We start from the raw sequence: 25,271 nt of genomic DNA, 5'->3' as shown, positions 1-25,271 counted from the left end.
TGGGTTGGCAGTGTTATAGGGGCTTCAGGGTGGGGTGACTGCTTCCACTTTACAGAAAAGAAAGATAAAATCCATCAACACCCCTCTGCCCAAAAAGGGGGGGCAGAAGAGGATGCAGGTTGGCATATAATTTGCGTAATAGAACTGATCTCTCCCCTGCAAAAAAATATTTTATTCAAGCTGGCACCCCTGCCAGTTCAGACAACAAACAAAGCCAAACCTTGCCTTAGGTCAACGCCATACCTCAGGCACACCCAAACTTCGGCCCTCCAGATGTTTTGGACTACAATTCCCATCTTTCCTGACCACTGGCCCTGTTAGCTAGGGATCACGGGAGTTGTAGGCCACAACATCTGGAGGGCCGCAATTTGGGGATGCCTGCCATACCCTCTAACATATTGAGTCGCAAAACTGGGACACGCATCTTCCCATCTGTACTCATGTGACCTGGGCAAGATAACAGAGCCCAAAAGAAGCGCTTTTTTCCGGGGTGAGTTATTGTTGCAAAATTGTGCGAGATCACAGTGGCTGTTGGGCTCTCGCAGGGGGGGGGGGTTGTCCCAGTTTTTCCGGGACATGTGTGGGGTATGCAACACTGTGCAGCAGCAAAAAATGACTGGTTGGCAGCAAAGTGGCTTCCAGCTTCTGTTCAGGGACGCTTCCACTCATGCGGGTCTCGCTGTGCCACCGCCTGGCTTAGCATGTTGTGTGAACCGGGCCGTACCCGCCCAATCGCTTAAGAAGATGTAGGCAACCTGCATTGGCCCCTAACAAATATTTCCTTACCAAACAAGGTTGCTGCTTCCGAGGCACTTAAGCTAAACTGGGATTCCAGAAACTTGGGGCCGAAGGTGGACATCCCAGCAATGAGTGTGGCTTCTGTTGCTCCAGCTAAGCAAAGGAAGATGAAGGTCGGATTCTTCAGGAGGAGCAGCACTGACCTGCATTGATCCAAGAGCAGAGGGAAACCAGCATGTTGGAAAAAGTTCAATTATTGGAACTCTGATTCAAGTCCCATATTAACTGTAAATGCTTTGATTGGTAATTCTGGGTGGTAGCCTGGTTCCCCCCCCCCAATTTCGTGTATACTTTACATATACGTATAACATTTTTATCCCATTTTTCTTCCAAGAAGCCCATAGTCCCCCTCTCATCTTCACAGTATCCTTGTGATGTAGGCTAGGCTGAAAGAGTGAGTTTCCCTGGCTGAGCAGGGATCTGAAACTTGGTCCTCCCCAGACTATGGGGTTGTGGTACTCATCTTGCTTTCAGGCTGAGGGAGCTGGCGTTTGTCTGCAAACAGCTTTCTGGGTCATGTGGCCAGCATGACTAAACCGCTTCTGGCGCAATGGAACACCATGATGGAAACCAGAGAACACAGAAATGCCATTTACCTCCCTGCTGCAGCGGTACCTATTTATCTACTTGCACCGGCATGCTTTCGAATTGCTAGTTTGGCAGAAGCTGGGACAGAGCAACTGGAGCTCACCCTGTTGTGGGGATTCGAACCACCAACCTTCTGATCGGCAAGCCCAAGAGGCTCAGTGGTTTAGACCACAGCGCCACCCGCGTCCCTTCTATCCCTGGTTACAGGTAGGTAGCCGTGTTGGTCTGGATCGAAGTAAAATAAAAAAATTCCTTCAGTAGCACCTTAAAGACCAACTAAGTTTTTATTTTGGTATGAGCTTTCGTGTGCATGCACACTTCTTCAGATACAGTGAAATGGAAGTTTCCAGGCACTTATGTAGAGAAGGGGTGGGGAGGGGTGGGGATGGGGAGGGGGGATCACTCAGAAGGGTGGTGGAAATGGGTGATTGACTGACTGATAGCTGTTGATGACCGCAAACGACTGCAAATGGTTTTGCATGAAAAACCCTTGCTTTTTCATGCAAAACCATTTGCAGTCGTTTGCGGTCATCAACAGCTATCAGTCAGTCAATCACCCATTTCCACCACCCTTCTGAGTGATCCCCCCTCCCCATCCCCACCCCTCCCCACCCCTTCTCTACATAAGTGCCTGGAAACTTCCATTTCACTGTATCTGAAGAAGTGTGCATGCACACGAAAGCTCATACCAAAATAAAAACTTAGTTGGTCTTTAAGGTGCTACTGAAGGAATTTTTTTATTTTCCTTCTATCCCTGTTATCTTCCACCCTCTGGTTCATTTTGGCCCTCTATGCAACATTTAACATTCTGCTAGGGAATTCCAGAGCCACTGACACAGGTATGTGGAAATTCTGGTGCTGAACCAGAGGGTTCATTTTTACCCTCCAGCTGTTCAATAAGAAACACTTTGAGAGAATCCTCTGCAAGATGTTCTGGTGCAAGAAAACCAAAGCAGAGGGAGAAGTGTCTCGGCAGAGAGATCTTGTAACTGCATGTATGCAATTTTGGAGATGCATTTTGAAGTTTTGGAAAGCTATATGGCAAGGAAGTTCAGCTGTTCATTGATCTTATTTGCATCCCTTCTGCAGGTCTCACTTGGTTATTTTGGACTTTTTCACGGTCAGGGCAGATAAAGAGTTGGTGTTTCTTTTTTAACAACTTGATGTGGAAATGTATGTGGAGAAAATGGAAGCTGAAACTTGTGTGGATTTACTAAGAATTAAATAGATGTCTCTGCTTCCATGGAAATTGTTTTCTGCATGAACTTGTGATTGACTTAAAGGTATATGGTTGTGTTTGCAACTGCCCCCACCCATTCTGACCACTGGAATGTGGCCCCCAACAGCTTTTAATCTAGGAAATGTGGCCCTTTATTCCCTCCTTAAAAGGTTCCCCACCCCCAATTTAAAGAAAACAAGATGGGGAAACACAGAACGCTGATATTAATACATGTGGAAATAAGCACCAAATAATTAAACTGTACCCAGGAACTAGACATAGGAATAAGCCCTCTGCAGGACAGGTGCCAAAATATGTTTTAGCATATATGACATGTGGCAATTAATTCTGTATTTTTCTCCAGAAAGTGATTCCAGCTGTGAGCCTTTCTCCTGGGTACAGAAAAGGCCTTGGGGAACTAAGATGGTCCCAATTATCTATCCCTCTCTCGGATATGAAGAGCAACCAAATTCAACAGGATTTCTTCTGCACCAAGTTGAATCTCTCTGTTATACAACTTTATGAAGTCCTTTACCCCCCTTGCAATGAAATTGACAGCACAGTTGCAGCCGAGGGAAGACTTGTAGTTGTTGGTACGTAGTAAACCGCGCTGGGCTTCTGAACCAAATTGGAAAACGCCAAACAGCTGCGTTCTCCCCCACAAGCTCGGGGTGATTCATCACTCTTTCCCGATGGGCTTCTGTGGCATATATCCAAAGATATATGCACCCAATCCGATAGCAGAGTCCAAGCAGAAGCTAAGCATTTGAATTGTGGAATCAAAGCTACTTTATCACAGTGGTACCTCTAGTTACGAACTTTATTAGTTCCGGAGGTCCGTTCTTAACCTGAAACTGTTCTTCACTAGAGACGTGCTTTCGCTAATGGGGCCTCTTGCTGCCGCTGCACTGCTGGCACACGATTTCCGTTCTCATCCTGGGGCAAAGTTCTGAACTCGAGGGAACACTTCCAGGTTAGCATAGTTTGTAACCTGAAGCGTTTGTAAGCTGAGGCGTTTGTAACTCTAGGTACCACTGTATATATACAAGTGTTACAGAACAAAGGAACGTGGCTCCTCTCTCCTTCTTCTTCTCCGAGAGAGGAAACAGACTAAAAGCAATAGTCTGTTTTGGTCAAAGGCCTGGAAACGATGCCTTATGAGGAACGACTTAGAGAGCTGGGTATGTTTAGCCTGGAGAAGAGAAGGTTAAGGGGTGATATGATAGCCATGTTCAAATATATGAAAGGGTGTCATATGGAGGAGGGAGAAAGATTGTTTTCTGCTGCTCCAGAGAAGCGGACACGGAGCAATGGATTCAAACTTCAAGAAAGAAGATTCCACCTAAACATTAGGAAGAACTTCCTGACAGTAAGAGCTGTTCGGCAGTGGAATTTGCTGCCAAGGAGTGTGGTGGAGTCTCCTTCTTTGGAGGTCTTTAAGCAGAGGCTTGACATGCATATGTCAAGAATGCTTTGATGGTGTTTCTTGCTTGACAGGGGGTTGGACTGGATGGCCCTCGTGGTCTCTTCCAACTCTATGATTCTATGATTCAATAGTATAACATAACGGAACAGTGTAACTGAACTTCCACTGTCATGACTCCAACAGTATGAAATGTCAACACAGACATGTGATTAAAACAATCACACATCCAGCAATGGAGGAATGAAATCCCAACAGTAGTATCAGCAACCTGATCCATGGGATGAGGTCTCCTGGCGTTTGAGCCATCACCCACAAGACATACTGAACCAATGCACTAATGCTACAAGTGTCGACTCCTTGGAAAACAGGTGTATCTGCCCTGCCTTGGAATACAGGTGTGTCTAGCTCTGCCTTCTGAGAAGTGCTTAGAAAAGGAAGGAGGAAGATGTTGCTGGCAAGCTGGTCCATGGCTGTAGGTAGAGCCAGGTTTACCAGTCTTGGAGGGGGGGGTACATTTGCAAACCACAGTAACTGTCCTAGGTGCTGCACTACACCACAACCCAGAACAAACTGCAAGCTATTCCTTTGGCTACAATAGGATGCTTGGTTCAAACGTAATTTCAGTGGGGTGGGGAGGAGATAGGGGTGACCCCCGTATGCTCAGGGGCACCACACTGGACATGCCTGATGTAGAGCAATCCTTTGCATTCCTTCATGGTAGGACCAACACATAGGGTTGTCATATTCCCAAAAGTGAAAATCTGGACAAAGCTGTTGAGCTGTTTCTCCCCCTCCCTTTTTGGCCTTTAAAAAAAAAATTAAATAATTTCTTCTTCATCATCATCATCATCCCCATGCCAAACATCCAGGTTTTCCCAGACATTTTGCTGATTTGCCAAAAAATTGCCCGGACAAGATTTTCCGGCCAAATTTCTGGACGTGTCCGGGAAAACTTGGACATATGGCAACCCTACCAACCCATGGTCTGCAAAAATGGCATTGTTTTGAAGCATGAAACAATTCTTTGATTACAATCTTTAACTGCCTTGGGACCCAACCCATACATTCCAGAACTTTAAAGTCATTCTAGTTTTCATGGGAACAATTTGTAGAACTAGTTATGGTGAATGGGCTTTCACCAACCCGGTGCCCTCTAGATATTTTGGACTACTTCTTCCCACCACCCCCAGCAGGCTAGGTCATAACTATTGCTTTCTTCCTATATAAATACAAATGTAAGGCTGTCACCATGCAGCCTCCACTGGAGAATTTGTAGTATCTCATCAGAATTCTGCATTTGCATGAAGCCAGGGGTAGATGGGGTTGGAGAACAACAAAGCAGAGGTGGCACCCACTAGTTAATTTATAAAAATGCAACACTGACTCCCTTCTGTTTCATCTTCATCATCTTCAGCAAACACGAGATGCAGGAAATTGAAAGGAAAGATAGTGTCAAGTTGTTGGTTATCAACTGAGAAAAAGCTGGGAAAAGGCTGACCTTCTCTGATCCTTTTTGATGATGTTCTGTAACAACAACTGTTGAACTATCCTCTCTCCCTGGGTGTTTTCTCAGATAGGCATGCGGCTTAGGAACACAGCAGTTGGTGAGAATTACATGTCTATAACCAGCGAAATCCACAGAAAACTAATCTTTTTCTTAAATGTTACTTTGAGAACAAGACTTGCTTGTACTAGATTTCATTGAATTTGTTGTGCTTTTGGGGGGGGGTGTGCTTTGCAATGTGTCCATTCTATATGAATTTAGGAGAAGAAATGAGCAACACCAGAAATATGTCGATCAGAGGAATGCATAAGAACATCAGAAGAGCCTGCTGGATCAGGCCAATGGCCCAGCTAGTCCAGCAAAACTGCTCTCACGGAGGTCAAACAGTTGTCTGTTGGAAATCCGGGAGCAGAAACTTTTTCTGCAGGTTTTGGTATAGGAACTACTACAGTATTTAACTTTGGTGTCTAAGGGAAGGATTCAACTACCCTGTCTCAGTAGTGCAATGGGGCCTTCCACACCCTCCCCTCCCTCCATGCACCCCATGGCTCCCCCAAATCCACTCTGGGAAACCCCCAGAACATAGCAAAGGGAGGGAGGCGAGAGGGGAGATCATCCCTAAGGATTTAAATGTTAATGTTTCCATACGATAGAGAAATGACAACGATAAATTATCTGCAGGTAAGGAAACACTGAGAACTTGACCAATACAACTGTAACTAGACAGCAGTCAGACTTTAGATGGCAATTGTCTGCATTGTTTCACAAAAGCATTCAGCCAAGCAGAAATGTGGCAGCACAAACACCTTAGTGCTATGTTGACTTCCACCCTGAGTTTGCTGATTTCCTTTTCCTTCCCTGCCCCCTTTCCTTTTGTGCTGTGTCGTTTTTATTCTGAGGGAAGGCTCCCTGAAGCTAGAAAGCCTGTAAATCATCAGTGGATAAGCACTTGAAGATAAGCACCTGGAGTGAAAAGTAAAGCAAACTCGTGAGTTCTCGGCTTCTATTTTGCATCTCTGTTGTTTGGGTCATACGCCGACCAGCACTTAAATGCTATTTCTGAATTTAATTTCCGTAGAGAAGAACTGAGCCATAATCTTGGAAAGTGGCACCAAGTCAAGAATTTCACTCAATAACTAGGCTGAAATTTCTTCAGGATACTCTTTCTGCATAATACATACAAATTCTCTGGCAACCAATGCATGTGGGCCACACGCCAGAGGAGACTTATGGGTGCTTAAGCCCACTGGCATCCTTTATTATCCTCTATTATTATTTATTTCAGCAAGCCTACCAAGGCATATACTGCTGTTGCCTATATTTTTACTTATTTTTATCTGCGTTTGAATGAGAATTATTCTATGCACATTTTAATATAGTTGCTGTGGGTTTAGTTGTGTTTTACCTTCAATTTTATTATGCAATCCCAGTGTTGGCTGGTTCCTATTGAGGCTGGTGAGGCAAAAGCCAGTATTTCCGGCAGAAAATGTGCCGCATTTGGACTTGATGCACATCCATACCTATTTGTAAACCCCCGGGTATGTGTGTGTCTGGGTATTGGGCAGGGGTGGCTGGTAGTGCCCACTAAAAGGCAGAGAGGCCAGGAGGAGGAGGAACCAAGTCAATGACAGGCAGAGGAAGAGCCAATGATAGGTGGAGCCAGAGCCAATGACAGGCAGAGCCAACTAATTCTGGTTCCGTTTTTGCCCGAGGTGGGGGGTCGAACCCACGACCCTGAGATCGAGAGACTCCTGCTCTACCAACTGAGCTATGATTAAGCAATTTAGGCATCATTCAAAAGAAATGAATAATAAAACACACAAGGTGCGTAAGAACGCTTAGCAGTGCATTGGAAATGTGGGTGTAAAGAATGTCACGTAGTAATAATTCTACCCTGATCACATGGGGATGGGGGAGAGATCTAGTCAAATAGGGTGGTCACGAATCCTACTTCACAGAGGACAGCCCTCTGAATGATTCAGGACCCAGACATCTAAAAGAAGACCATCTCCTGCCTACTGAGAAGCTGAGATGCTGTAGAAGAGAAAAGGTATACCATAGTATTTTTGTACAAATTTCTCCAAATACCCAGATTTTTGTATGTTGTATTGTGTAATAGACACATTTGTTTTGGTAAAGCAACATTCTGTAATATAACACATTTTTGTATGTTATTTTCACACATATATGCATTTTTATTCACATTTTATTCTAGTATTTGCATTCTTGTTCAAATTACTTAAGCAGAGAACAATACCGTTTTCTCCAAAAACAAGACACCGTCTTATATTTATTTTTCCTCAAAAACAACAACATGGTTGCTTATTTTCAGGGGATGTCTTATCTTTATTACATGTCCAGCGTAGCCTCTTCCTTGGCGCCCTCCAGAACTGTGCCTGTCACTATGTCTTATTTTTGGGGTATGGCTTATATTGCGCAAATGCTATGGCTTATTTTATGGGTATGTCTTATTTTCGGAGAAACAGGGTACTGAAAAGATTCTGAGAAGTGCGAATTTTGAAGGACGGTGTCAGTTTTGTTATGGAAAGTGCAAATTATGAAGATTCACCTTTAATTGTGAAGTGAATCCAATTTATTCCCCAATCAGTAATATCCGTTTCCCGTGCCGCAATGTGGCAGAACATTAACTTGTTTGTGGTTGAAGTTCCAGCGGGAAGGAGCAAGGCTGTTGAAGTTTATAAATTGTTAAGGTAACACTCCCTCCCCCAATAAAAGACATAGTTATCTGAACAACAGGTACAAGAAGTTCTCACCGTGGCAGGTCTTTAACCGTCTTTCCAAAGTCAGGATCTGAGGCTGTTTTGTGGCTGCCGTCTTTCAGCTGATGGGCCTCCGAAACTCTCATGACGATGTAGCGCTGAGAACCTGAAAACATACAAACTTAAGTGTGCACCTTGCAGCCGGGGGATTTGGCTAGATTGAGGGGTCATCCCAATTCAGAAATGTCCTCCATGCAGTGTTCAAATGACTGGGGATTGTATAGAGTGCCCACTGTCCCCTCTCCAAATATCAGTTCTGACCATAGCTGCCAAGTACCCCGTTTTCCCCGGGAAACCCCCGTCTTTACTTACCTTTTCCCGGTGGTCCCCCGTATCACTTCGTCTCCCGTTTTCTCCGTTATTTTCTCCTGCCGGCGGCCATTTTTTCCCCTTCTTTGGGCACAAAAAATGGCCGCCAGCGACTTCAAAAGTCGCATCTACGCATGACCGGAAGTGCGTAGACGCGACTTCCGGTGTTGGCGGCGACCAATTTTGGTGCCCATAGATGGGCGGGGCGACACCGGAAGTTGCGTCAACGCACTTCCGGTCATGCGTAGAAGCTACTTTTGAAGCTAGCGGTGGCCATTTTTGGTGCCCATAGAAGGGCAAAGCGACACCGGAAGTTACATCGATGCAACTTCCGGTGTCACACGGCTGCCGGTCCCGGATTCTGCAGTCCGGGACTTGGAAGGTAAGAGTTCTGACCTCTGATCTCAGTGCATTTTGAGCCTGTGTAATGTTGTTGGCTAGAATATGCATCTGGGACAGGGGAGAACAGCGTTCAAATCCATACATGGCCATGAATATCACTGAGAGGCCAGGGACTAGTCACTATCTCTCAGTGTTGCCTACCTCACAGTCAGGGGAGGGTCTCCTATGGAAATAATGAAGTTTAAGCTTCGGGGCCGCAGAAGCAACTTTAGTTCACATTGCTTAAAATTCTGGGCTTAAAATTTGAGTGGCACGATCCAAATTCATTAATTTTTGGTTGCAAATATTTCCACAATCCCATACCCTCCAAGATTTCTCTGATGAAATTAAGGACTTCCTATTCCATAACAATAATAATTTTATTATTTATACCCCACCCATCTGACTGGGTTGCCCCAGCCACTCTGGGCCGCTTCCAAGATATAAAAAAATATAAGAAAACATTAAACTTTTTTTAAAATAAACCTTCCCTATACAGGGCTGCCTTCAGATGTCTTCTAAAAGTTGTATAGTTACTTATCTCCTTGACTCGGGGGTCACATAGTGGTACAATTGACTTCCAACAAGCACACAGAGTGCAAACATGACTGAGTGTATGTGGGGCGGGGGGCTCGTTTAATTTCACTGCACACAGGTGGTGTAGTGACAATAAAGGTTTATTTGTTTGTTTGTTTGTTTGTTTGTTTGTTTACCCTGCAACATTTCTCTGATGAAAATAGAGATGTCCTACCATACCCTCCAACATTTTTCTGATGAAAGGAAGGACATCCTAAGGAAAAGCGGGACATTATGGGATCAGATCAGAAACCGGGATGGCTTCTGTGAATCTGGGACTGTCCCTGGAAAATAGGGACCATTGGAGGGCCTGCAACCCAAAGTTTGAGAGTCAGTAACACAGATGTTGTAAAGGCGTGCTGAAGTATCATGGAACAACCCCACTGAAGCAGGTAACAGTGGTTACCCAGACCTCATTGTTGGTTGTGAAGAGGCCCCCCATGACAGTTCAAGCTTCGGGGCCACAAAAATGTATGCCCACCACTACTCACAGGGTAGGATTGGGCCGCAAGTCATCAGCTATCTATGGTGGCCCAACAGAGACTCAATCAGTGTTCTGGTTTTGCTGCTTGCACAGGGGTGCCAACAACTTATGGAAGGCCACAGGCTTTCCTCCTTACACCAGCCAGCAGTGGCAAAGGCTCTCTAGACAAAGGCATTTCCTAGCTCGGCTTGCGAATGTCAGGGATTGAACCCTGGGACCCTTTTACATGCAAATCATGTGCTCGGCAGCAAAATGTCAACCCTCCCATGTAGAGTTTAGTGCATGAAACATTATCTGCAAACTCCAGCAGACCAAGAGAAGGTCAATTTACACATCAGAAGGAGGTGAGCAGGAAAAAGTGGCATAAAAAGTCAGCAGCAGGCATGATCCAGAGGCTGAGCGGAGAATTTCAGTGCCTTGTCTGCTCTGAGCTTGGCTCCTCTGGTGCCTATCCAAAAGTACCGCACAATGAAAAGGGAGGGTGGGGGGGGAATCTTAGGACACCATGTGTGTGTCATCAAGCAACTTGCAAAAAGCTCGTCAGCTTGTTTCAAAGCGTTCATCAAGATTTGGGACAAGGCCCGAGAGGGGAAGGAAGGCAACTGAGTAAAAGAGACGCTGGAGGAGGCAGTTGGGGGGGGGGGGAAGAGAATTTGCATTGCTTTCATTTCTCCCTCTCCATAGGCAAATATGCACAGCATGACCGAGGTTCAAATGATAACACACAGGGCATAACAATGGCAGATTAACAAAGGCACCCTGTTCTGCAAATTCTGTTTCCTTTCCCTATCCGTCTCCCAGGGCTCCAGGATTCAGTCGGTCCGCTGCCAGCTAGATGGTACATTTGTGCTAGGCCATGGTTTGGTGGAGCATAACGTACAAACAAGAGCACTGGTTATTTTGTATTTTGATTAACAGAATGGTAAGCAGGATGAACTATTTCCCAAGCCTTACCATTTGTTATGCTGCCTATCTGTATTGCCCAACCACATGCTGAAAGTGAATCTGACCACATTCTTAAGAGCATCATGGGAAACTGCCTTATCCTGGGTCACTTTTTTGTCCATGAAGTCCAGTATTGCCTACACTGGCTTGCAGCAGCTCTCTAAAGTTTCAGGCTGGGGAGGTGCAGCAATGCTATGCTATGGCCTCTCCTTCTCCTCTGCCACTTGGCAGCCCTCCACTCCACTTAAGAAGGGCATGGGCTACTGCGCTGCAAAATGACTTTAATTTGGACACTCTTGACCTACCTGGCAGGCGATGAGGGTAGCCCAAGATGGGGATCGCGATCAAAAGGGATCCAGCCCCTGCACCCAGGAATCCAATCCACCAAGCTCCAACCCACAGAGTATTGTCCGGTGTAAGATCAATTCTGCAGGTAAAGGGCAGAGGAGGAAGGTTACTCATTTATGACAATTCTCTTCCTGTATTCTGACAAACTGATGTCAATCAAGAACAAGCCAGGGATGATCTAGGCAAAAATCTTATGACGATGTCATAGTGCCCCTACTTCCCAGACTGGTGGAGACTTTTTGGAGGTGAGGGGAGCATTTTGCAATGATTAGAAATGAACCTGAATTCCACTTGAGTTGGAATTTAGCAGGCTGGGCTCACTTCAAGGCTCAAATGCCCACTCTGGGATTCAAGATTAATAGATTGCAGGCTCAACTGCTTAAATTAATGTAAGATGAAAGTTTCTATGCAAGACTGAAGTACCAAAACAGTGAGTAAGCAGAGTTGTTAAGGCTGCAGTTATAATATCTGCCAATAGCTTTAGCAAAATTATCAGCACAGGTCAAACGGCCTCCCTTTCTTTTTAACCAAAATTATCTGTGCATTTGGCATATGGCCTTAATTCATAGGACCACTTAATTGCTTATTGCTGCAGTAATCACTCCGTGAGCAGTGCCTTGGCCAGAGATAAAAGCGCTCCTGAAAAATAGCAAGGTATTATCTTTCTGCCTTCCCTACAAAGGTGCCCTTGACCCCAGAGAGAACCCTTAAATCACCCTTATCTTGAACAAAATTTTTGCATGGGACTTCCTTGGAGAAACAACCATGAACAGATAAACCTTCCAAAAGGAACAATTTGGTCATCTGGACCATTATCGTCTAATTTTATGGTTGGTGGCTGTCCAGGGGATGGGCAGAAGTCTCCCCCCACCTGGCCCTACCAATGGGAAATCACATGTGACCTTCCACATCCAAATCATTTGCTCTGCCACACAAATATAGCCTCTCCATTAGCATCTAAGGTACCACATTTGTACTGTAATGGTTAGGATGCCATAGTACCTGGAGTGTACCTGAAATGTGATGTTTTTGATCCCGGTTCACCTGATTATCCTGATGTCTCTCCAGCCCTGATGTTCCCCTGTCCTACCCATAGCTGCCAAGTTTTCCCTTTTCTCGCGAGGAAGCCTATTCAGCATAAGGGAAAATCCCTTTAAAAAAGGGATAACTTGGCAGCTATGGTCCTACCATGTGGCTTACCCTATGCTCTGGATTCCCTTTTTATCCCCAACTTCTAGTTCCTGGTTCCAGGCTGCTGTCTCCAGCCCTGCCTGGCCCAAAGACTGAACCTGAGATTTTCTACATGGAATATAATAAGAGCATAAGGAGAGCCTTGATGGATCAGGCCAAAGGCCCATCTAATCCAGCACTCTGTTGTCACATTGGCCAGCCAGATGCCTCTGGGAAGCAACAGCACCCTCTCCCCACTTGTGATTCTCAGCAACTAGGATTCAGAGGCATGTTGTCTCCAACAGTGGAGCTAGAACATAGCCAGCACCACTGATAGCCATTGAAAACCTCGTCCTCTTTTGAAGCTATGCATGCTTCAATATGGTCCAAGTCATCAGAAGTGAATGGGCTAAAATTCTGAATGAATGTCGTTGGAGACTCCTATGACTGATGATAGAGGCCTTCACAGTCCTTATGCTCTTGCAGCGAGAAGTTAATATTTAATTAATAAAATAAATAAAACCAGCAGTTGAGGAAGAACACAGCCATCACCGCTTATGGGACTATCATCTACTGGGGATAGAAAGTTGCAGCCAATTGAAGCTGACCATAGGATCATACAATTGGAAGGTTGGAAATGACCACAAGGGTCATCTAGTCCAACCCCCTGCAGTGCAGGAAACGTTTGCCCAATGTGGGCTCAAACCCATGACTCTGAGATTAAGAATAGTTTGCTCTATCAACTGAGCTAAGATGCATGACAGGACCTGTATGATAGTTGGACTTACGTATAGTGTGTGAAGTGATTTTCTGAAAATGCTGGAGTTGAGCTACATTTCATGTTTGAAGCCTGTTTTTGAGTTCAGCAGGATGAGAGCATATTGCCTGTGTCTTTACTTTAAGAAAACAACAACAACAACAACAACAACAACAACCTACGTAAAAGGTTTAACAAGAATTTGCTGCGTCCAAGATAAAGAATTCTAAACTTACTGTCTTCCGATTTCAGTGTAAATGTTCAAAAAGATCCCTCCAACCAGATAGCCAGCTGCAGGACCCAATATGGCAGCAGTGTAGAAAATAGCTGAAAAAGAAAGATATCAAGAGAGGCACTTGAAAAGGTTCAAAGTTCAAAAAGTCAGTTCTGAATTCTAAAGTTTTGCTGAAGTTCAGATTTTTGGGGGGGAAGAATTCATTGCAGATGTACCATCAGTTTCTCCAAGTTCCCAACATTCTCTCGCTATCACTGGGGAACAGATGTTTGTTCGCCCACATTAGTATTGCAAAAGGAAATCTTAAGTGCTGTTCACTTATTAATTTTTGCCATAGGTGGGTCCAGAGATGGAGGAGAAATTTGATTCAGATTACATTTAAAGGCGAATTCTCACTCTCTGAAACAGTATGAGAAATGAAACACAGCCATCCTTTGAATTTCAGACTGCTCCAACTTTGGCAGTTCTCCAACCAAGCAATGTATCCAAAAATGCATATCCTGCAGTAAAGTGTGAAAAATCACATTAAAATGTATTGTTTCAGAGGGAAATGCGAAAATTGCATACAAAGATGCACATTTGGAGAATTTTGCACTCAAATGCTGATTAATTCTCATGAAGACTTGTTTTTTTTTTTAAAAAAAATGCAAACAGAAATGGAAATGTGGAGAACTGAACTTAAGACTTAATTTTCCTCTGTGCAAATTGCACTGAGATGGCGGCTTAGAAGGCAATTATAAAATTAATGGTAGTAGTAGTAGTAGTAGGACTGCAGTTAATTCACTGTGCCTGAATAAATCTTAGGGCTTACCCCTTCTGTAGATGACAAGAGGAGGGATGTTTCTTGATTCCATTTTGTGGCTGATGAATGATACGCAGGCAGTCGCAGAGGGAAAACTCATTAACTCCTTTGCATTGCACAGCTCTTCAGCACTCAAGCTGGCTAATTGCTACACCTGTGACTAATGCTTCCTTTTGTAAAATAAAAAAATTCCTTCAGTAGCACCTTAAAGACCAACTAAGTTTTTATTTTGGTATGAGCTTTCGTGTGCATGCACACTTCTTCAGATACAGTGAAATGGAAGTTTCCAGGCACTTATGTAGAGAAGGGGTGGGGAGGGGTGGGGATGGGGAGGGGGGATCACTCAGAAGGGTGGTGGAAATGGGTGATTGACTGACTGATAGCTGTTGATGACCGCAAACGACTGCAAATGGTTTTGCATGAAAAAGCAAGGGTTGAGATGGCTGAAGATCGCTTATCATGTATAATGAGATAAAAATCCGATATCTCTGTTCAAACCAGGTCCCTCCATGGTTTTGAGCTTGGTGATAAGTTGCAATTCAGCAACTTCTCTTTCCAGTCTATTTCTGAAATTCTTTTGTAGTAAGACAGCTACTTTGAGGTCTTGTATAGAATGTCCTGGGAGATTGAAGTGTTCTCCTACTGGTTTTTCTGTCTTCTGGTTCCTGATGTCAGATTTATGTCCATTAAACCACTGAGCCTAGGGCTTGCTGATCAGAAGGTCGGCGGTTCGAATCCCTGTGACGGGGTGAGCTCCCGTTGCTTGGTCCCAGCTCCTGTCAACCTAGCAGTTCGAAAGCACGTCAAAATGCAAGTAGATAAATAGGAACCGCTACAGCGGGAAGGTAAACGGCGTTTCCATGTGCTGCTCTGGTTTGCCAGAAGCGGCTTTGTCATGCTGGCCACATGACCTGGAAGCTATACGCCGGCTCCCTCGGCCAATAATGCGAGATGAGCGCGCAACCCCAGAGTCGGTCACGACTGGACCTAATGGTCAGGGGTCCCTTTACCTTTACCTATCCTTTGGCGTAGGGTTTGGCCTGTTTGTCCAATATAGAGAGCTGAAGGGCACTGTTGGCATTTGATGGCATACACAATGTTAGAAGATGAGCAATTAAATAGTCCTGAGATGGTATGTTGGATGTTGTTGGGGCCAGTAATGGTGTTGTCTGGGTGTATGTGGCAGCAAAGTTGGCATCTGGGTTTATTGCAGATTTATTGGTACCAGAGCCTGCAATAAACCCAGATGCCAACTTTGCTGCCACATACACCCAGACAACACCATTACTGGCCCCAACAACATCCAACATACCATCTCAGGACTATTTAATTGCTCATCTTCTAACATTGTGTATGCCATCAAATGCCAACAGTGCCCTTCAGCTCTCTATATTGGACAAACAGGCCAAACCCTACGCCAAAGGATAAATGGACATAAATCTGACATCAGGAACCAGAAGACAGAAAAACCAGTAGGAGAACACTTCAATCTCCCAGGACATTCTATACAAGACCTCAAAGTAGCTGTCTTACTACAAAAGAATTTCAGAAATAGACTGGAAAGAGAAGTTGCTGAATTGCAACTTATCACCAAGCTCAAAACCATGGAGGGACCTGGTTTGAACAGAGATATCGGATTTTTATCTCATTATACATGATAAGCGATCTTCAGCCATCTCAACCCTTGCTTTTTCATGCAAAACCATTTGCAGTCGTTTGCGGTCATCAACAGCTATCAGTCAGTCAATCACCCATTTCCACCACCCTTCTGAGTGATCCCCCCTCCCCATCCCCACCCCTCCCCACCCCTTCTCTACATAAGTGCCTGGAAACTTCCATTTCACTGTATCTGAAGAAGTGTGCATGCACACGAAAGCTCATACCAAAATAAAAACTTAGTTGGTCTTTAAGGTGCTACTGAAGGAATTTTTTTTATTTTACTTCGATCCAGACCAACACGGCTACCTACCTGCTTCCTTTTGTGTGTACTATAATTCATTGAGATGGGCTGGGGAAGAGCATTGTGTGACAATGCTGCAGGGATCAGGCTTGCCTTGTGGCGCTAAGGACGGAGTCTGCTAGAGAGCTGGTGCTCTTGCACGAGGAAGCAATATAAGGAAGGATAAATAATAACTAATATCCTACCCTCCAAATCCACCCAACAGGGCAGGTGTGTGGGAAAGAGAAAGCAACACCAACATGCCCTCCATGACTTGATGTCAGGGACCGTGCAGAGGAGGGCTGTACTGAGGAGGAATGGTGGGAGCTTCCCCCTCCCCTGCTCCTGAATCTTCCCAGGAGCAGGAGGGCAGTATAGATTTGGAACAGTGGTTTGCAGAGGGGCACAGTCCAGAAGGCAGAAGCTGGGAAATACTGGATGGGGAACAGCTAGCAGAAGAAACACTGGGAGAGAGAGGCTTAACAGATTCACTGTCTCTGGAAAACATTCATCCCCAAGGTCAAGAAGAGCTGAGAAAGTGGCAGAAAAGAAAGGACACAAATCACAGAGGGGACAAGCTCAGATCATAAGAAGTAGCAGTGACATGGATTAATAGGGATGTAAAGGGGTGGTATTCTTAATTGGGAGATGGGTTCTTTGTTCTCTGGCTGTGATTATTAAAGTTTCTAACTGGTAAGAAGACTCCTTTTCCTTTGTTCTGCTTATCTACTGGAACAGAGGGAGGAAGCCGATTCCCTGAAGCCTGACACTTACCGATATACACAGGGGAATAGTTGGACTTGACATTTTCATCCAAATAGGTCACTCCAAGAGTGTATAATGGCGTTGCTCCGATCCCGTGTAGGAACTGTCCGAGCATGAAGACAAACCGGTAACTGGAGAGGCTGGAGGCGCTTTCTGTGCACCCCACACTCTGATTGGAGGAGCACATGCCAGTCTCCTCCGAGAAATGCACTTCGTATTGGCTGGTGGTGAACTGAGGCAGCGCAAAGATGACCGACCCAATGCCCATGATCAACACCCCCCACCCGAGCCACCGTGGTTTATGCCCGTTCCCCCCAAAGTAACTGACAAACGTCAAGCACACACAGGCGGCAATGTCGTAAGAGCTGGCGATCAGCCCGCTCTCGTAGCTCCGGAGATCAAACCGCCGCTCTATGGAGGTGATGACTGTATTAATGAAGCCGTTCACAGTCATCCCCTGGAGGAAAGAAGCCACGCAAAGGAAGAACAAGACCCCCTTGGGCGTGTTGAAGAATTGTAAACAACTCGGCGTGAAGGCTCCCCATCCGCACACCAGCACTTCCCCTTCTGAGGAGACGTATTTAATGCCTTTGCTGAACTGGCTCTTGTTTTCAGGCCCCTCGTCACAGAGGGGTTTAATGCAGGAGTCCGAAGGGCTGTTTGCGCTGGAGTATAAAGTGCCATTGCTCTCGGAAGTGTTGCAAGATTCCTTGGGACCGGTCGTATCAAAAGTAAGGCTGTTCTCCTCTGGGTTGGACGGGCTGGAGAAAATGAGTTTCTGGGTAAAGTTGAAGCCATTTTCTCCTGCCAAGTTGTGAGGCATTGCCATCAAAGAGGAGCCAAGAGGTGTGTTGTGCTTTTGTCTTTTTTCTCCCTTCCCCAGACTGGCTTGTGTTCTTCTAACAGCGGGTGGAGGTCTCGGCTTCCAGAAGGGGAGAATTTGCTATAAGTGCACCAACGAGTATGCAGGCAGTGCTGAGACCCTGAAACCACTTCATTCTGGAAAGAGATAACCAGATGAAATGAGGAGGTGGATTTTATATATATATAATCAAATTACATTTTTATCCTGATTTTCCTCCATGAAGCAACACTCCCAACCATGGATTTTATCTTTTTTTAAAAAAATAAAAATAAATAATGAGTAAATTAAAATATATTGATATAAACACATACAATATATAGTAAAAGTAATAAGTGTAACCAATAAAAATGCACGTAGAAATAGAAATATTATAAAATTGAAATGTAGACACAATGGCAGTGCAAGACAGGAGTGCCTGGCGTGCTATGGTCCATGGGGTCACGAAAAGTCGGACACGACTAAACGACTAAACAACAACAGACACAATGGGGCAGAAAACCTAAAAGCAACTGAGAATCTTTACACAGTATGTGACTGTCCCAAGGTCACCTAGCGAGTGACCACCAACTTGGGTGGCTGTAAGAAAGAGCTACACAAATTCATGGAGGATAAGGCTGACAATGCCTACTAGCTATGTTGGTTATTGCCCTGCCTCCTGGCTGTATTGCCTCTGAATGCCAGCTGCAGGAAAGCACTGGTGGGGTTGTGCTGAGGTCCTCATCGCTGGCTTTCCCATGGACATCTAGTCAGCTATTGTGATTTAGTTGAGATTCCTGCATTGCAGAGGGTTGGGCCATGTGACTCGTGGGGGCCCTTCCAAATCTACAATTATGTGATTCTATGTGCTTCTCACAGGTCAGGCCATGGTGTGGTTGCACTTTTAGCCCCAGACATTGCACCTACTTCCTGCAACAACAAATTTAACCGATCCAACTCAATGGTGCAACATTGGAAAGTGTCAATCACTTCTCCTACCTGGGGAGTTATCTTTCCACAAGGGCCAACATTGATGCCGAAATCCAGTATCACTTGAGCTCTGCGAGCACAGCTTTCTCCCTATTGAAGTGCAGGGTGTTTGAGGACCAGGAAATTCACAGGGAAACAAAAATGCTTGTTTACAAAGCTATTGTACTACCAACCTTATTGTATGCTTGTGAAACATGGACCACTTAAAACCCCAACTCCTCAAAAGATTCCATCAACGGTGTCTCCGAAATAATTTAAGCATCACTTGGGAAGACAGGCAAAATAATGCCAGTGTACTGGAAGAAGCAAAGATCACCAGTGTCAAAGCAATGATTATTCAACATCAACTTTGTTGGACTGGTCATGTTGTGCAGATGCCTGATGATCGTCTTCCAAACCAACTACTCTATTCTGAACTTAAAAATGGAAAGCATAATGCTGGTAGTCAATGAAAGAGATTTAAAGACTCTCTCAAGGTAAATCTAAAACAATGTACAGTGGTGCCTCGCAAGACGAATTTAATTCGTTCCAGGACTCAATTCGTCCCACAAAAAATTTGTCTTGTGAGTCGCGGTTTCCCATAGGAATGCATTGAAATTTAATCAATGCGTTCCTATGGGCTCCCGGGGACTGGCGGCGGCATGGGATGGGGCTTTGGAGAAGGCGCAGTGCTTCTCCAAAGCCCCGTCCAATGCCGGCTGTGCGCGACGAGGCGGCGGGGGGGAGAAGCACTTCTCCCCCCCGCCTCGCACACAGCGGGACACCCGGGAGCATCGGATGGGGCTTTGGAGAAGCGCTGCGCCATGCCGGCTGTGTGCGGTGGTGTGGTGGTTGCCCCCGCCTTTCTTCTCCTCCGTCCCCCCTGGCAAAGGAAGATCAGCTGTCAGCTTCCCGCACTGACAGATGATCTCCCTTTGCCGCCTTCCCGCGCTACATTCTATGGCCGTGCTTCGCAAGACGAAGCAGCAGTCATAGAAAACCTCTTCATCTTGCGAATGCCTCGCGCAACGCAAAACTCTTTCGTCTTGCGAGTTTTTCGTTGCACGAGGCATTCGTCTTGCGAGGTACCACTGTAGTATAAACACCGACAACTGGGAAACACTGGCCTGCGAGAGCTCCAATTGGAGAACAGCCTTTACCAAAGGTGCCATGGTCTTTGAAGACACTCCAACTCAGGACAAAAGGAAGAAAGGTGCTAAGAGGAAGGCACATTTGGCAAACCCTCACCATGATCAACTCCTGCCCAGAAACCCATGTCCCCACTGTAGAAGGACATATGGATCCATTATTGGCCTCCACATTCACTCATGGGCTCACTGTTAAGTAAGACCGTGTTCATGGAAGACAATCTTACTCAGCTACAAGTGATCGTCAAAGAAGAAGAAGCAGCAGCACTTTTAGCACTTTTTAGCCACTTTCTGTAACAGCTGGGCACTGCCCATGGTTTCTATGCAGACCATGGATGTTCTCACTGTGTGGAGGTGCTACACATGAGTAGGATCTGAACCACTAGGATTTCTTTATAGCCAACTGTGCACAGCACATGTTTGTAGTAGGAAGCAGATAGGATGTCACACATTACCAGCTGATGAAAAGTAGGGCTGGTTATGCAATTAGTTCATATTTAGGATAATTTAATTAAGGATGTTTCTCTATTTCTCCTTTGAAACAGGTCAAGTTAATCCTATGGGGACACTTGTAATACAAGGACATTATCAGGAGAACCAATACTTCCCCCGCAAAAAAGGATAAAGATGAAAGAAATGTGAGGGGGGGGGCGAACAATGTTTTAGAAGAGAAACCCAGATGGAATTCATGCATTCCATGGATATGTTATTTTTGAAAAAAAAGAGTGATATATAATGGATCACTTTCCTGGGTTTTTTAAGCTGTCTTCAGAATAGAAAAGGTTCCTTTTGTGGAGTGCTCTGTTTGTTAATAAATAGGTTTACGCTCTCTCCCATCTCAAAGCCACGGTCAGGGCAAGACTGGGGTGCAAATATATTTTGCAGTAATTTGCATGACTTTATTAAAATACTGCTTAGAATTTTGAAGAAATGCCACACTTTCTAACTCATTAGGAAGACAGGAAGCTGTCTTGCATTAGTCAGAGTAGACAACAGTGTGCTAAATGGTCCAATGGAATGGAATGACTTGGTAGAAGGCAGCTACCTCTGTTTATGCACCGAGTCAGACCATCAGATTGGTCCATCTCGCTCAGGATTGTCTACACCGAATGGCAACAGCTCTCCAGAGTTTCAGACAGAAGTCTCTCCCGAACCTACCTGGGGATGTGAGAGACTGAACCTGGGACCTTCTCCCTACAAAGCAGGAATTCTAACGCTGAGCCACAACTCTTCCCCTAAGATGCCTTTAGATGATGTTGCTTTCAGTCCACATATAAGCACAGACAGCATTACCCATGTAGTCCACAGAAATGGTTTGGGGTGCACAATTTCCTTTGCAATGGAGATGGAAATTAGTGCCACCAGATAAACGGCCTCCGCCCTGTATACCTGAAGAAGCGTCTCCATCTCCATTGTCCAACCCAGTTACTGACTCCAGGGCCTCCAGTTCCCTCACTGTGAGATGTGAAGCCACGGAGAACCAGACAGAGGGCTTTCTCTGTAGTGGCGCCTGCCCTGTGGGACACCCTCCCATCAGATGTCAAACAGATAAGCAATGATTTGATTTTTAGAAGGCATCTGAAGGCAGATCTGTTCATGGGAGTTTTTAATTGTTGATTCTAGATTCAGGTAGGTAGCCATGTTGGTCTGATGCAATTGAAATAAAAAAATAAAAAATGATTGTCCTGTGGCACCTTAGAGACCAACTAAGTTTGTTCTGGGTATAAGCTTTCATATGCATGCACACTTCTTCTGTAACTGTATGATATTTAAGTTTCTATTTCAAAATACTAGACAAAATACTAGCATCCTTGCCCTCCACCATGTTAGTAAAGTGAACCGCCCTAAGACCTGCAGCTATAGGGCAGTTTAATAATAATAATAATAATAATAATAATAATAATAATAATAATAATAATAATGTTGCTCTTGAAACATCTCTCAAGATTGAATTTAGTCTTTCAAAACACCTTGAAGAATTTCAAAAGGAGGCCAAACATAAGGTTTCTGATGCTGCAACCGTTGGGTTCTGCTACAACAGCAGGATTTCAAATTACACTCTTCCTCTTCCTCCTCCTCCTCCTTCTCTGGGTACCCCAAAATCAGCTCCAGAGGGTCTCCCAACCAGTAGTAATTGACAGGAGAGGGAAGTCTCAACCCGGTCTGCTCCTGTACCTTTTAACAGTAGTCTGATTCTGCAGAAATTAGCAAATGGGGTTTTTTCCTGGCATGGAAACAATGCATCATCAATTGTTTATGTCTCCAGATAAGACTGCTGTTTATAAGGCACCTATGTGGTCTCCTATTTTTATTTTTATTTTAAGCTGGTAACTAACTCTCACACAGCAAACTTTACTCTCTTCCTTTCCTCAAACATTGTGAGAAGATTATAAGGGTCATGTGCATCAGGCAAGCCATTAAAAGAGGGATAGCCACACTCTTTGGACCTGTCGGCATATTTGGATTTTTGAGTGAGTGAGCACCGTTGCCTCTGATCACTTTTTTACCCCACCCCACACTGAGAGACGAAAAGACAGAAAGTGTGTGTGTATGCATATGCCAAGGAAACTGGGTAAAAGTCAGATCCAGCACAATTAATCTGAGCCTTGAAAATAATATTATACTGAAAGAGGGTAGCGGGGCGGAGAGAGAGAGAGAGCATCACTTTTCCAATTTCTTCATTTGGTTCTAGACATTTTTCAAAGATGAAAAGCTAACCACTATAACTGCCTCACTGACCAAGGAGGCAGTGAGTAGGGTTGTCGTGGGTACTGGTCCCTCATTAGAAGTCCCTGCTTTAGACTTACGTAGCAGCTTAAAGATGAGTGCAATGTGGGGGCAGAAACTGGCAACATTGAAAACCCAATAAATATTAATTTTAAAAACCCCACAACTTGTCCCCTAACCCCACTGGCCTTGGAAGCAGCGGTTTAAGAAGCGCTCCGACAAAGCTTTTCATCAGAGATTATCATTTTAATCAGCATCACAAGTCACAGGGCCAATTAAAAGCCCTCCCTGAAAACTCTGCTGCAACTACTCTGCGCGATGAATGTTATGAGTTAGCTGCCAAATGGCATGTAAAATAATCCTATTTCCCAAGGCATTTCTCAGTGGTAGGTAATCTTCTCTTTCACTCTCGCTGGCTTTGTGACTTTGATAAGGAATTACTATAGCAAATGAGATCCGCTCTTATCTTGTGTTTTCTCATAGCCGGGAGAGGCTTACGCCCTGTAAAGTGAAATTAATTGCCGTCGGTGGATGATGTGGCAGAATATGATGGGAGGCCTTGAATATGAGGAGGAGGAGGAGAAAAGTGAGGTGTAGAATCACCTGCAGAAGCATCAGAGAAATTAACTCAAGATTTGTACATTTGCAGCGGTAACCATTGAAACTGTGGAACTATGGGGATGCTATGACATGGGAGCCTCGGCAGGTCTTTGAAAGGCCTTCAAGACTAAGACTCTTAACAGGCTCTTTCCCTGGCACCACCATGAATATTCTGTTCTCTGCCGCCTCTATATAATTTCACTTTCCTGCCAGCAGCTTTTGGCTATGCAACAGAGCACTGCATCCTCCCCCCTCAAGCCATCTCCCTGACCAACACTTTCTAGCTCCTTAACAGCTTTATGACATGTGGCCTATATCTAGCAATGGGTGGTGACCCTTCTCATAAGAACGTAAGAAGCTGCTTTATATTCAATCAAACCATCGGTCTCTTCAGCTCAATAATGTATCCATGGCGCCTCCATTGAAGGGCAGGTTTAGCCTGGAAAAGAAGAGACTGAGAGGAGATATTGATAGCCATCTTCAAATATCTGAAGGGCTCTCACAGGGAAGATGGGGCAAGCTTTTTTCTCCTGCTCTGGAAGGTAGGACTTGAAGCAATGGATTCAAGTGACAAGAAAGGAGATTCCGACTAAGCATCAGGAATAAACTTCTGACAGTAAGAGCTGTTTGACAGTAGAACGGTCTCCCTTGGGAGGTTGTGGGTTCTCCTTCCATGGAGGTTTTAAAGCAGAGGTTGGATGGCCATCTGCCATGGATGCTTTAGCACAATTCAAAGTGTTGGTGCTGACCTTTAAAGCCCTAAGCAGCCTCGGTCCAGTATACCTGAAGGAGCGTCTCCACCCTCATCGTTCTGCCTGGACACTGAGGTCCAGTGCCGAGGGCCTTCTGGTGGTTCCCTCGTTGTGAGAAACCAAGTTACAGGGAATCAGGCAGACATCTGAAGGCAGCCCTGTTTAGGGAAGCTTTTAATGTTTAATAGATTGTTGTATTTTAATATTCTGTTGGCGGCCGCCCAGAGTGGCTGGGGAAACCCAGCCAGATGGGTGGGGTATAAATAATAAATTATTATTATTATTAGCTGAGATTCCTGCACTGCAGGGGGTTGGATTAGATGATCCTCGGGTCCCTTGCAACCCTGGAGAGTTATTAGTTCAACCAATGCCTGAGGACAATACAGATGGGCCAATGGCCTGATTTGTTATAAGGTGGCTTTCAAGGTTCCCATGATGCCAAGAGCTCAGTGAAAAAAGGTTGGAATCAAAATGTAATGAAAACACACGTAGTGACTGCATGACTTTTGATTAAATTTAGAGCGTAAGAACAGCCTGCTGGATCAGGCTCACAGCCCACCGAGTCCAGCATACTGTTCTCACCGTGACCAACCAGATGCCTATGGGAAACACGCCAGCAGGATTTGAGCACATGCGCATTCTCCCCACCTGCGGCTTCCTGTAACTAGTATTCAGAAGCATTCCTGCCTCCAGCTGTGGAGGCAGAGCACAGCCATCATGGAATCAACTCAAGGAACTGAAAAAGGCAGGTAACACCTGCTAGCTGTTAGGTTAGAGCCGATAACTAATGAGGCTCAGCTGTCGGACTTGGCTGATAGCCCGGAACTGGAAGGGAGGCTTGCTTTGATAAAGGAACTGGCTGGGAGGGGTGAGCAAATGGCAGAAATAACTCAAACCTCAGAAGAGAGTTTGTCCGAGTCTGTTCCTAGTTCTTTAAAGTTACAGGAACGTAGGAGGGGAGGGTTACAGGATAAGAGGAAATGGCAATTACAGAGAGAGAGGCAGAGGGCGTTGTTCGAGCGTAGGAATAAAAGGAGGTGGACTCACGCTAGAGAGCTAGATGAGTCATCATCTGATTAACTAGTGGTCTTGAGCAGGAAGTTGCAGTCTTTCTTGTGGTTACTTGCCTTTGTTTTGTCTATTTGGAATAAAACTCACTATTTACACACAGACTGTGTGCTAGCCATTGCTGTTGCTTACAGCATGAC

General features: G+C 45.1%; 1 protein-coding gene across 1 annotated transcript in view; it reads right to left on the bottom strand.

Annotated features, from left to right (window-relative positions):
- The window catches only part of SLCO4A1 (solute carrier organic anion transporter family member 4A1), a 30,367-nt gene extending 12,344 nt beyond the window's left edge, over positions 1 to 18,023 (bottom strand). The window contains exons 1-5 of the mRNA XM_035124310.2: positions 17,036 to 18,023; positions 13,522 to 13,612; positions 11,316 to 11,437; positions 8,310 to 8,421; positions 787 to 941 (exon numbers count right to left, since the gene is read on the bottom strand). Of these exons, the coding sequence (XP_034980201.2) occupies positions 787 to 941; positions 8,310 to 8,421; positions 11,316 to 11,437; positions 13,522 to 13,612; positions 17,036 to 17,855 (1,300 nt within the window). The 5' untranslated portion in view covers positions 17,856 to 18,023. The remainder of the gene's footprint in view (positions 1 to 786; positions 942 to 8,309; positions 8,422 to 11,315; positions 11,438 to 13,521; positions 13,613 to 17,035) is intronic.
- Between the last annotated feature and the right edge of the window lie 7,248 nt (positions 18,024 to 25,271).

This window comes from Zootoca vivipara, chromosome 7, assembly GCF_963506605.1.
Source record: "Zootoca vivipara chromosome 7, rZooViv1.1, whole genome shotgun sequence".
Taxonomy (NCBI): Eukaryota; Metazoa; Chordata; class Lepidosauria; order Squamata; family Lacertidae; genus Zootoca; species Zootoca vivipara.
Note: the sequence above shows the minus strand (reverse complement) of the source record. Positions and strands in the feature narration are given on the sequence as shown.